We start from the raw sequence: 12,021 nt of genomic DNA, 5'->3' as shown, positions 1-12,021 counted from the left end.
TGGTGGGATAGTGGTGAGCATAGCTACCTTCCAAGCAGTTGACCCGGGTTCGATTCCCGGCCATCGCAGTGTTGTGTTTTCTAAATTGACTTTTACGGGTGGCACGGTGGCACAGTGGTTAGCACTGCTGCCTCACAGCGCTAGAGATCCGGGTTCAATTCCCGCCTCAGGCGACTAACTGTGTGGAGTTTGCACGTTCTCCCAGTGTCTGCGTGGGTTTCCTCTGGGTGCTCCGGTTTCCTCCCACAGTCCAAAGATGTGCAGGTCAGGTGAATTGGCCATGCTAAATTGCCCGTAGTGTTAGGTAAGAGGTAAATGTAGGGGTATGGGTGGGTTGCGCTTCGGCGGGGCAGTATGGACTTGTTGGGCCGAAGGGCCTGTTTCCACACTAAGTAATCTAATCTAATCTAATCTTTTACACCTCAAATCAGATCCCCCCTTCAATCTTGGCTGGTCCAAAGAAAACAATCAATCTCAGCATATCCAGCCACTCCTGATAGCTAAAGTGCTCCATCCCAGGTAACATCCTGGTGAATTTCCTCTGCACCCCTTCCATTGCAATATACCCTTCCTATAATGTGGTGACCAGAGTTGCACACATTACTCCAGCTACAGCCTAACCAAATTGTACAGCTCCAACATAACTGCCCTGCTCTTATAATCAATGTCATGAATGATAAAGACAATGAGTTGTCTGAAAAATTCTATTTCAAAAGTGCTCAGTTAAAACATATTTCTGTCACTAACAGGTGGATTGGCATGCATCATACAGGGGATATCTCCACTGATACTCTTCAAAACAGACATCTCCATTTGGCAAGATTGTGATTTTGTTTGAGCCCTGATTTGAAGAAAACAGTGGCGTTGCAAAGCTTTCTCACAAGAAATGGTGGTTAGTGATATAAATAATATGGCCACAAAAACAGGCCAGATGCTGGAAATTCTGCAGCAAGTCACTCACTTCCTGACTCTTCAAATGCTTTCCGCCATCTGCAAGGCTCTGGGCAAGTTCACGATGGAAAACTCCCAACTTGTCTGGATAAGTGCAGCTCCAACCACATTCAAGAAAGCCAACACCATCTGAACACTGCATCAATACTTGCGACCTTCACCCTCTCCATCATTGTTACACACTGGCAGCAAGTGTGCCATCCACAAGATGCGCAGTGACAATCCACCAAGATTCATTTGACAACACCTTAAAATGCCACGATTTCTACCACCTAGAAAATCACAGGCAGCAGATTTGTGGAAACACCACCTCCTGCAAGTCCCTCTCCAAGCCTCACAACCATCCTGATTGGGAAAAATATTGCCATTCCTTAACTACCACTGGGTCAAAATCCTGAAATTTCCCTCACCAACAGCACTGTGGTTGCACTGACACCAGGTAGACTACAGCAGCTAAGGGAAGCAGCACACCACCATCTTCTGAAACACAATTAATGCTGGTCTCAACATTAATGCTGGCCGATGACACATCAATAAGCTTTTGTTATATAAACAAACAGGGTATACCAGTAAGCAGGGTCCTGCAGCCCCTGCGGATATCAGGCCCCATCTAGACGTGGTTGTAGGCACAGGAAGAAGAAATCCTTTCGAGGGCACCTCAGCATTTCATTATAAAAATGTTTCATTATAGAAATATGACACATAAATATATCTTCACGCTTACTGTTCTAATGTTTGCTGCTGTGTCATTTCCTCTGTTGGCACATTCACAGTTGTGTGAGGTGAAAGGGAGGGCATCTTCCCCGTAACCAAGGAGATGATGCCCATCCCTTGGGACACCACTGACTGTCTCACTGCATCAGCGGTGTGCGCCCGTACTCCCTCACCTAACCCAGTGAACCAGGGACCTGGCATTTGGGCAGCTCAGTCAGAGAGAACATCCAGGGGTCTACACGATGTGCCATCAGTTCACTGGCAAGTTATTAGGCCTGGAACTGTAACATAGCAGACCCGTACTGGTTATTAATGGAAGCAATGCTGAGAGGTGACTCACAGTTACAGGAGCGAAGGGTCTTCTCCTTGCATGGGCTTTCTATAGCAGGGCCACAGGAGCTTCTGTGCAAGGAAGGCAGAGCACTCCACTCCTTCAGTGAAGGAATACCTTCACCATGGTGATGGTGATGATGATGGTGTATGTGTGTGCGAGCGAGAAACTGCGTGAGAGACAGAGAGAGCGTGTGCATGCGAGAATGCAGAGTGAAGTATGGTGTAGGATCCTAGCATTCCACAAGACTGTAAGGAGAGACAGGGCAGAATGGTACTAATGACTAGGCAGGAGGTCAGAGACCTGGGGAGCCTTCTTCAGGTTGTGAGCTCTTGATTTGGCTTCCTCTTTAATGGTGGGGAGGGAGGGTAGAATATCATAACCTTCCATGAACTCCTATTTGTGGGAGAACCCACAGCGGTCCACTTAGAAGTGTGCACACACAGAGCTCTCTCACCTCGGCTTGGTGCAAGGTTATCACTTCACAAGCAGGAGGAAGACAGACTTGGCTTTCATTGCAAACAATAGGGTCAAAAGAAACACATCTTGGTTAGTGAGGTGTGTTGGCTCGAGGATGGAGCAGCTCCCCAGCCAGCAGGGCCATTGTGTACAGAACATGTCCACCTGGCTCGGTCTCCTGGAAGTGGGCAACTGGGAGGTTTCACTTGTTTCTCTGATTCTTGCACTATCCATTTCCTTGGTGTCTGTGACAGCCTTCCTGGGTTATCTAAGCATCAGCTTCCTCCTCAGGGGAGATCTCCCACTGCACCCTGTCCCAGGCAGAGCTAACATCTATAATGTGAGACAGTCTGCCTGAACGTACTGCACTGTACCTCCTGTCTGGCCCAGGCATCCAAATCTTCACTTCAGGAGGCCGATGGCCTTTTTTATTCAACCAGGGAATGTGGACAATGCTGCCTGGCCAGCCCTTTTATTGCCCAAGTCTAATTGCCCTGGAGGTGGTGGTGAGCTGCCTTCACAAATTGCTGTAGTCCTTGTACTGCAGGTACTCGTACAACAAACTTGGGGAGAGAATTCCAGGATTTTGACCTAGCGACAGTGAAGGAATGGTGTTACATTTGCCAGTCAGGACGGTGAGTAGCTTGGAGGGGAACTTGCGGAAAGTGATGATTCAGCTTCTCGACGAAAGTGATCTTGGGTCTGGAAAGTGCTAAGGCTCAATGGTAAATTTCTGCAGTGCATCTTGTAGATAGTACACACTGCTGCTATGAAGCATCAGTGGAGGAGGGAACGCACGTGATACCAATCAAGCAGCTAGTTTGTCCTGGATGGTGTCAAGTTTCTGGAGTGTTGTTGGAACTACTCCATCTGGGTAAGTGGACAGTATTCAATCATATTGGCCTCCTCTACAGTGGCCCTTGAGGAAACATGTGCAGTGTTGAACCTCTATTTAATGTCACCCTGTGGATTTCTGACAGGTAACATGAGCCTGAGGTATAGGGTAGAAGATGAGTCAATGCACGGAGCTTTATGCCAAATAGGGACATGTCCCACTGCACAGACAATACGTTAAGCTTTCATTTGTAAGGGAAGCGAATGCTGACCACTCTCAATGCTAAGGACCTGTCCTGGTTCTTCTGCACCCCACACAGGGTCATTTCAAGTATGACTAATGGAGTTAGGGATTATAACTGGGGTTACCATCACAGTTCCAGCAATGCAATGAAAATGCAGAGCATTGGGAGAGGAGCAGCAAGTCTAGGAGTTGAACAACTTCCAGCAGAAACCAAACAGACTCCTCATGAGATGGTCAGAGCTGAAGGTCCCCTCAGTATGTGTCATAATCTTTCAGCCTTGATACTATTCCCTCTTCCCAGTTTCACCAGAGACCAAAAATGTCACTGACTGTTAAATTATTGATGCTTGACACCCACACAATTTCCTTCTGTTCCAAGAGATAAATGCAGCTGCTTCTTGTTTGATTTATGTCCGCCTTTGGTGATTGCAAAATAAAAGGTTAATCTTTGGAAGCATTGGAAGGCTCTTCTGTTATGGACATTCATCACGGCTGAGGGAAGATGCTGGACAACAAGTGGGCACTCAGGTAAGCGTAGCACTGACTTAAAGAGGTTGTCAGGTGGATGTGGCTAAGGACCAGTGAGTTGTGTGACCTGACTCTTAAGCAATCCTAAGTGTAGGAATGTGCAGTTGCCACCTATGTGCTGTGAGTAGGGTTAGTTTGCAGCTGCTATGCCACTACACTACCAGTGAAGGGAAACTCCGGGTTGCCAATGCTTGACTGGGCATACAGCTGGGGGTCCAAGATGGCACTGACACCAGGGGTGCTGGCATACAGTGAGTTGGAGAATCAGACGAGCCTCAGACAAGAGGACATGTGGGGGCATGGTAGGTCATTAATGAGGCAAGTTTGGGACGATAGCACGAGAAAACTCGCTGGGTGTCACAGAGAGAAACCTTCCAAATAGCTGGACAAAGCTGACATGTTACCAAAATAAGACAAGATTCAGCCACGGATTTCTTAATTAAGCAGAATTTAATCAGGAATGCAAAGTTAATTCCAACAGGTTTGTGGCAGTAATGAGATTCAAATGCATGCAGCTAGCCCCTCACAACCTGATAGTAACACACAAAAACCAACATTTGACGGTCAAGAACTTAAATCAATAACGTTTTTCTCAACTGCATGAATCTAATAGTTGGCCACTCGCCTGCCATTCTTCTCACCAAAGTGGGGAGTGGAGAATCCACACCCCAAAACCATAATGCTACACACTGAGCGGCAGTGCATGTGGAGAGCAGGACTGATTGTTCTCTAGAAACACAACCTCTGCAACTGCTGAAACCTACACAGCACAGCACAAATCTTCAATCGTTTAACTGGGGAAACACACTGAACAACGTCAAAAACGTCTTTATGTTGGGGGTCGAACCTTTCACGAAAGTATGGGAAGTCAGCTGCTGACACGAGCCTTCCAAATTTCAGTTATACAAAAGCTGTGTACAGTTTTGGTCAACCCTATTTGAAAAAGTATATAATTGCTTCGGAAGCAGTTCAGAGAAAGTTCGCTTGACTTATTACCGGGACAAAGCTCTGATGAAGAAAGGTTGAAAAGGTTCGGCCCATTTGCATTGCAACTTAGAAAAATGAGAGGTGATCTTGGAGAAAGATACAAGATCTTGCGGGAATGGATAAGGTGGACCAGGCGGATGCTTCCTTCGAGCGAAGGTTTAAACAAGGGGACACAGTTTGGGAACCACGCGATGTCTCCTTTTAAGGTAGTCATAAGGAAATATTCTCTCCCCCAAGATATTGCTACAAGTATGGGATTGCCTTCTTTAGAAGATAGAGGAGGATGGGTCTTTTAATTTATTCAAGGTTGAATGAGATAGACTTTGGATAATGGAGGTGGCTTTTGCCCGAAACGTCGATTTCGAAGCTATTTGGATGCTGCCTGAACTGCTGTGCTCTTCCAGCACCACTAATCCAGAATTTGGATAATGGAGTCAAGGGCTGTAGAGTACAGGCAAGAATGTGGAGCTTAGACCACAATCAGACTAGACATCATATTATTGAATGTTGGAGCAGACATGAAGGGCCAAATGGCCTGCTCTCTTTCCAAAGTCCTATGTTCCTTACCATTGGTTTGTCTAACAATTCAGCCAATAATTAATACAGAGTAGTGCAATTCTCAGAACAGTAACAAATATGGAAAGGTAAAAATGAAAACTATAAACATAAAAATTGCATCACATTTACAGAACAGACATATCTTTTAATATAGTAACTCAGACTAATTATTTACAAGCTACAGCTAATGGTCCACATGATGAGTTATATAATTTCCATAGTTGCAATGTTCAGCCCAAAGACACACCAAATAAACCCACTCTATACTGGACACAAGTAATATTTATACAGATCCATATCTAAAGGAAGCAGCAAACAAACAATCTTCAACACAGGAAGTCAGCCACGTGCTTAAGAAATAATGCTTAGTGAAAGCCAGAAGTGGAAGGGAACACAAGAGAGCATGTAACTGGAGGATTTGATCCTCTCTCTTGGCCTAGGCATTTACAAAAACAATGTGTGTGCTATATAGATTTTATAAACAATTTCTGTACAATAATATTGCTGCCCAATCTGAGCACTTCTTGCCAGTTGATAGTTTGTCTGCCTTGGACAGAAGCAGTAATGGGAAGGCAAACATTAAGGAAAATTCACAGTGACAGCATATACATATACCGATAGCAAAATCCTACCTGTTGTACAGACGAAAATGGTAATCATCAAACAAAGGAGCGCAGATATTTAGGAGAATGATGTTATAGACCACACAGGCAATAATTAATAGAAGTGCTTTCAGTTCAAAGCTCACTCTGAGGAAGACTGAGCAGGTGATGAGTCCCAAAATACAACAGCACACATAATACTGCAATAAACAAATTTAAGAAGAATTAGAATACAAACAGCAGTGCTCTGTTAACTTCTTATGAAAAGATTAATCAATGTTTCAGATAATACACAAAATGAAATTAATATTAACTAGCCAGTAATGGAGTAGCTACATTGTTATGCACTTACACTACACGGCTAATATTGATTGGATGACATCAACAATTAACTACTTGAACAGTTATAGAGTGGGAAGTTAACAATACCACTGATCTCCCTCATTCATTCCCAGTTTTTTCTTGCTTTGTCAATATGCATTATTGTTCCTAGTTCCATTACCAGACTCATTGCTCTCAATCATGCAGTTTTACAGCTGCCCTTACTGATCTCCTAAGTCTGAGAATTCAGCAAATTCAAACACACAAGTTCTGCCTCCTTTATTCAGTACATTTAAAGCAGGGATCTTCCTAGTCTTAAGTGTACCCTTTCTGGACAATGTCTTTGTTGAGATGGACATGAGGAAAATGGGAGTGGGGTGAAGAGAATATAGGCATTGAAACAAGAACACCAACAAGGACTTAACAAAGTCATATACAGCCCCATTCCTATGGCCATTCACATTGAACTAGATGAACAATACAACACACATGAGTTGCAGATTCCTGATCCTCCACTTGAAACTTTTGAAAATGATCAATGGTCACTCTCACATTTCTCTCTACTTGCATCATCTTTAACCCGCAATCTGTACTCTCGCAGGAAAGTGCTTATGTAGCTATACTTAATAACAGAGAACAGTCTTGGGTCCACCTTTAATCTACACAAATCTAGTTCAATTCTACTTTTCAGCACATTCTGACACTGACTTATAAAACCCTGCTCTTCCAATGGCTGGGTCTTTTAAATCTAATTTTAACAGCAATGCACAGAATAGTGTCCCTCAGAGAATGTCGTCAATAACAGTAGATTCGGAGCAAAAGAGAGCCTACCCCTTCTTACGGTAGGTTAAAGTATCTAGTCTGAAGTTTCGTGAATGAAGAAATGAGTGATTGGGTGAATGACTGGGTGATTGAATGTATAGGTGGGTGAGGTGAACGAGTGGGAATTGGGGTAAGTACATGTGGAGTAGTGGTTTGGTAGGTATGATGGGTAGAAGGTTAGGCTGTTAACAGAAAGCTGAACGATTGGGTAATCAGGTCAGGTCAAAATAATGTGAACAGGTGATGGGGGGGGGGAGGTGGTGGTAAAGGAATACAGGCATAGTCAGGGTAAGAGGGGCTGGAGGGTGGTTGTGGTAAACTGGGAAGAGTTGTGTGAATCAGGAATTGGTGGTGGGGAGAGGAGGAGTAGGCAGGTGTGGTAAGGAGGGTGGGCAGAAGGAGATTCAGTTGGTGAGGAGGGAGGGGTCACCAGATCAGGGGCTTATTCGGTGAGGGCAGGAAAGAAGCCAGTTTGCTGGGAGTGTAAGGATGCTTAGTTGGAAGGGTCAGGTCAGGAGGGCAGTGAGGTAGGCCAGAGTGTATGTGTATGTGTGTGCATGTGCGCGTGCATGCGAGTGAGAGAAGGTCAATGTGTTAGACATCAGGGTCAGTGCTGAGGTTTTAATTTTTAACATTTCTGAGGTAATTACAGAGTAAGTACATTAGAATTGTCCCAACTCTCAACTTCAGAAACACAGATATTCATGGGAGATTCCCAGGGAACTGGGCAATTGCTCTCGGAGCCTTCCATTAAGGCTTCCACAAAGTCCTGAAGCGCATATTCACTCATACATCCAGGTTCCCATGACCAGAAGCTGCATAATCTGACCCATTATATTACAAAGTGAACTTAATAACCCTACTGCTTAGGCTCTGTTTCAGATTATTAATGAATTTAAATAGGGGAGCATCAACAGTACTACAGCCTGAGGATCCTAATCATCGAGTAAACTCCATTGAAAATACATCGTTTTGCTACAGCATACTAGCTAATTTACAAATTTTCCTTACACTATAATTTTAAACACTCCAGTGTGAATCTGGTATCCTCTCATAAACCTAAAAGGGTCACACAAATAATTGGCTGCCTATTTCATTTTGTCCAGCATTTCCTTTTCCATTGCCTTCAAAAGCCTGCTTTGCACTTTTGGCAAAGACCATCTTTGCACCATGGGTCTTGGATTGGACATACAGTTCTTCAAGATACCTTATGACAATCCTTTTTGGAAATCCATGTACTTAACAGATCTCCAGAAGCAATGACTCCTGCGATTTCTTCAATATATTGGACCAAACTTGACTGAACCAGTATTGGGTAAACTCCATTAAGACCAAATATTCTGAGCAATCATTAGTCTCATCCGTCATTGTACTTTGCACTAATTTCTCATATAGTTCCCAGATAATGAATTTAATTATTTTCATGATTAGGGCAACACATGCACCTTCCACAAATTTGAAAGTATGTGCAATCTCCATTTCCTACAGCACCTCACACAATAAAAAAGTTAAAATGCCCTCATGCTTTTACAACTTCAAGTCAGCTTTATGTTAACTGTGTACACAACCCAATCCAAGGGACAGATTCAGCCTTCTCACAGTTAACAAAAACATACAAAATAATTGTCCAACTTTTTTGTCAAAACCTTGCTGTCTGAGTAGGAGTCTGCAAGTTGGGACAAAAGTGTAACTTTAGAACGGCAACGGAGTTACATCAGGAAAGCCTAAGCTGTTTATACTTTGACTACTTCATCTCAAGGTCTGATCTTGATTTCAACAGCCCTCCAAGATGCAATGGGTTGTGAGAAAAACGCATTGTCAGAAAATGAAATCTAATCTACAGCAATTGTTTTTCTCTTTCTCCTCACTGCTAAAACCAGTTTTTTCAGCAGGAAATGTTAGACACAGTTAATATTTAATGCAACCATTACTTTATTGTGAAGCACAAACAATGTTTTAAAATTATTGGCATCATCGTTTAAAAACATTTTCCGGAGGCAAATTTACTTGCAAGAAAGAATTGAGGAGATATTAATATTCATCTCTACTCACAGGAAGGCAGTCGGTACAACTTATTGAAGACTTCGTCTCATTGCGCGCTGTTTCATTGGCAACTTGCAGGGATTGCTGAAAAGAAGCCAGCAATGCTAATTATAATTTTCATTGACACACTGCATTCCTCAAATATAGTAAGAAATAACATTTAAACCATGGGTGAGAGACTTGCCATGGACCTTGAGCAATAGCATAACTATATACTCTGCTTAGATTGTCCACACTAGATTTAGAACATTGACACATCTTTTACATGCAAGGCTCAAGGCTGTATGTTATGTAACAGTTCTCTGAGGCATTTGTGATTTATTTAAATGCTTGGATGAAAAACTAAATGTACAGACTTCACGTTTGAAAAATAAGATTACATCAGCAGATTCACCTCCAGCTTTAATTCTGTGTCCAGCATAAACTGGTTTGCCATCAATGACGCAGAGTACATTGCCCAGTCCAATGTGGAGAGGCAAAAAATTGCCACGATTGTGTAGAAATGTTATGCACATGAATGCATCTTCAAGGGAGTGCTATTTTTATGCAGTTATCAATTAGTAAATGGACTGACCTCCAGGAACATAATGTAAGCATCATCACTTCCAAAACAAACCTTATCTTGGACATATGCTTTCATTCCTTTACCTTCCTTCATCAACATCTTTGGAATTCCTATTTAAAACTGTTGCAAACGTGTTACCATCTCAAAGACATCAACAGATCAAAAAATCCCCAAGACCACCACCTTTACAAGAGACACAATTGGCATCAATGTCAATGCACTGACATCATCCACACCCTTAGAACAAGCTTCTAAGAGGAAATTCTCCCTTCAGAATTTCCTTCTCAAAATATCAGAAAGCAGATGTGTGAAACAAAAAGAACATTCACAACATTTGTAAGTTATGGGTCTGCTAAACTGCTGATAGGACATATGCCAAAATTAGAAATACTGTAAATTTGATCCATTTTGTTCCCTCTTTCCTTACTTCATTTTAAATGTCACATATGGAAACTCTTGGATAACTTTACAAATCACAGAGATTACATTATAGAGTCACAGGAAAGTTACAACACAGAAAGGTGCCATTCAGCCCATCAAAAGGCATTTGGTATGCTTTCTTTTATTGGTCAGAGCACTGAATTCAGGGGTTGGGAGGTCATGTTGTAGCTGCACAGGACATTGCACACAATATTCCAAACGTGACCTAACCAGTTCTGGTCTCCCTCCTATCGGAAGGATGTTGTGAAATTTAAATTTCACTAGAGCATTGGCGGCTGAGGAGTGACCTTATAGAGGTTTATAAATTCATGAGAGGCATGGATAGTGTGAATAGACAAGGTCTTTTCCCTGGGGTGGGGGTGTCCAGAACTAGAGGGCATAAGTTTAGGGTGAGAGGGCAAAGATAAAAAGGGGACCTAAGAGACAACGTTTTCACACAAAGGGTGGAGCATGTATGGAATGAGCTGCCATGGGAAGTGGTGGAGGCTAGTACAATTACATTTAAAAGACATCTGGATGGGTATGCGAATAGCAAGGGTTTAAGAGGGATATGGGCTCAGTGCTGGCTAGATTAATTTAGGGTATCTGATCAGCATGAATCAGTTGGACCAAAGCATCTGTTTCTGTACTGTACATCTCTATGACTCTACGTTTCTGCCAGGTGTTATGATCACACTTATCAGAACTTTGTCCACAACTTTACAATTCCTGGTTTCAGGTGCAGATCAATGTTCCTTTCAAAGAATTGAGTAGCTCCACCTCAACCACCAAACTGAACAGTGAATTCCAAAGACCCACATCCTTTGAGTGAAAAAGATTTTTGTCATGTCCACTCTAATCCTTTTACCAACCACATTAACTCTGACTCCCAGTAACTGACCTCCCTTCTAGGGAAAATTGGTCTTCCCTGCCCACTTTATCCAAGCCCCTTATTATTTTTTTCCATCTCAATTAAATTGGCCTTCATCCTCCTCTGTTTGAATGAATACAACCTTACTCTTATACTTGCATATTCAAGCCCTGGCGACATTCTTATACATCTCCTCTGTATTCTCCCTACAGTAGTTGTGTAACCATAAATGTCCATAAAACTCCAACTGTGGTCGAACCAATGTTGTGTATGGCTCCAGGATTACATCTCTACTCTTGTATGCAATGCCTCGCCCAATGAAGAAAGATTCTCATTCGCCTTCTCTACCACGTTATCCACTTCTCCAGCCAACTTCGGGGACCTGTGGTCATGTACTCCAAGGTTTCTGACTTCCTCTACTGTGCTCAATATCCTCTTTATTGTAATGCATTCTTTTGTTGTGTTTGCCTTCTCCAAAAAAAAGCCTCTTACTTCTCAGAACTGAATTCTGTTTATCACTTTTCCACCCACTCAGACAGATCATTAGTATCTGACTGCAGTCATCAATCATCCTCTTTACTATCAATTACCGGCAAAGTTTTGTGTCATCTGCAAATTTCCCATTTATGCTTCCCACATTTAAGGATAAATCATTAAAATCACAAACAGTAAGGAGCCTAAAACTGAGCTCTGTGGAACACGACTGGAAACCACGTGGCTTTCACAAAAACATCCAACTATTACCCTTCATTTCCTGTCACGGAGCTAATT

General features: G+C 42.8%; 1 protein-coding gene across 7 annotated transcripts in view; it reads right to left on the bottom strand.

The window, feature by feature from the left end:
- Positions 1 to 12,021, bottom strand: part of adcy7 (adenylate cyclase 7) — a 185,968-nt gene that overhangs the window by 18,595 nt on the left and 155,352 nt on the right. For all 7 annotated transcript variants that reach the window (XM_072547328.1, XM_072547327.1, XM_072547325.1 and 4 more), the window contains 2 exons: positions 9,404 to 9,478; positions 6,239 to 6,408 (listed from right to left, as the gene is read on the bottom strand). In XM_072547328.1, the coding sequence (XP_072403429.1) occupies positions 6,239 to 6,408; positions 9,404 to 9,478 (245 nt within the window). The remainder of the gene's footprint in view (positions 1 to 6,238; positions 6,409 to 9,403; positions 9,479 to 12,021) is intronic.

This window comes from Chiloscyllium punctatum, chromosome 26, assembly GCF_047496795.1.
Source record: "Chiloscyllium punctatum isolate Juve2018m chromosome 26, sChiPun1.3, whole genome shotgun sequence".
In the NCBI taxonomy this organism is placed as follows: Eukaryota; Metazoa; Chordata; class Chondrichthyes; order Orectolobiformes; family Hemiscylliidae; genus Chiloscyllium; species Chiloscyllium punctatum.
Note: the sequence above shows the minus strand (reverse complement) of the source record. Positions and strands in the feature narration are given on the sequence as shown.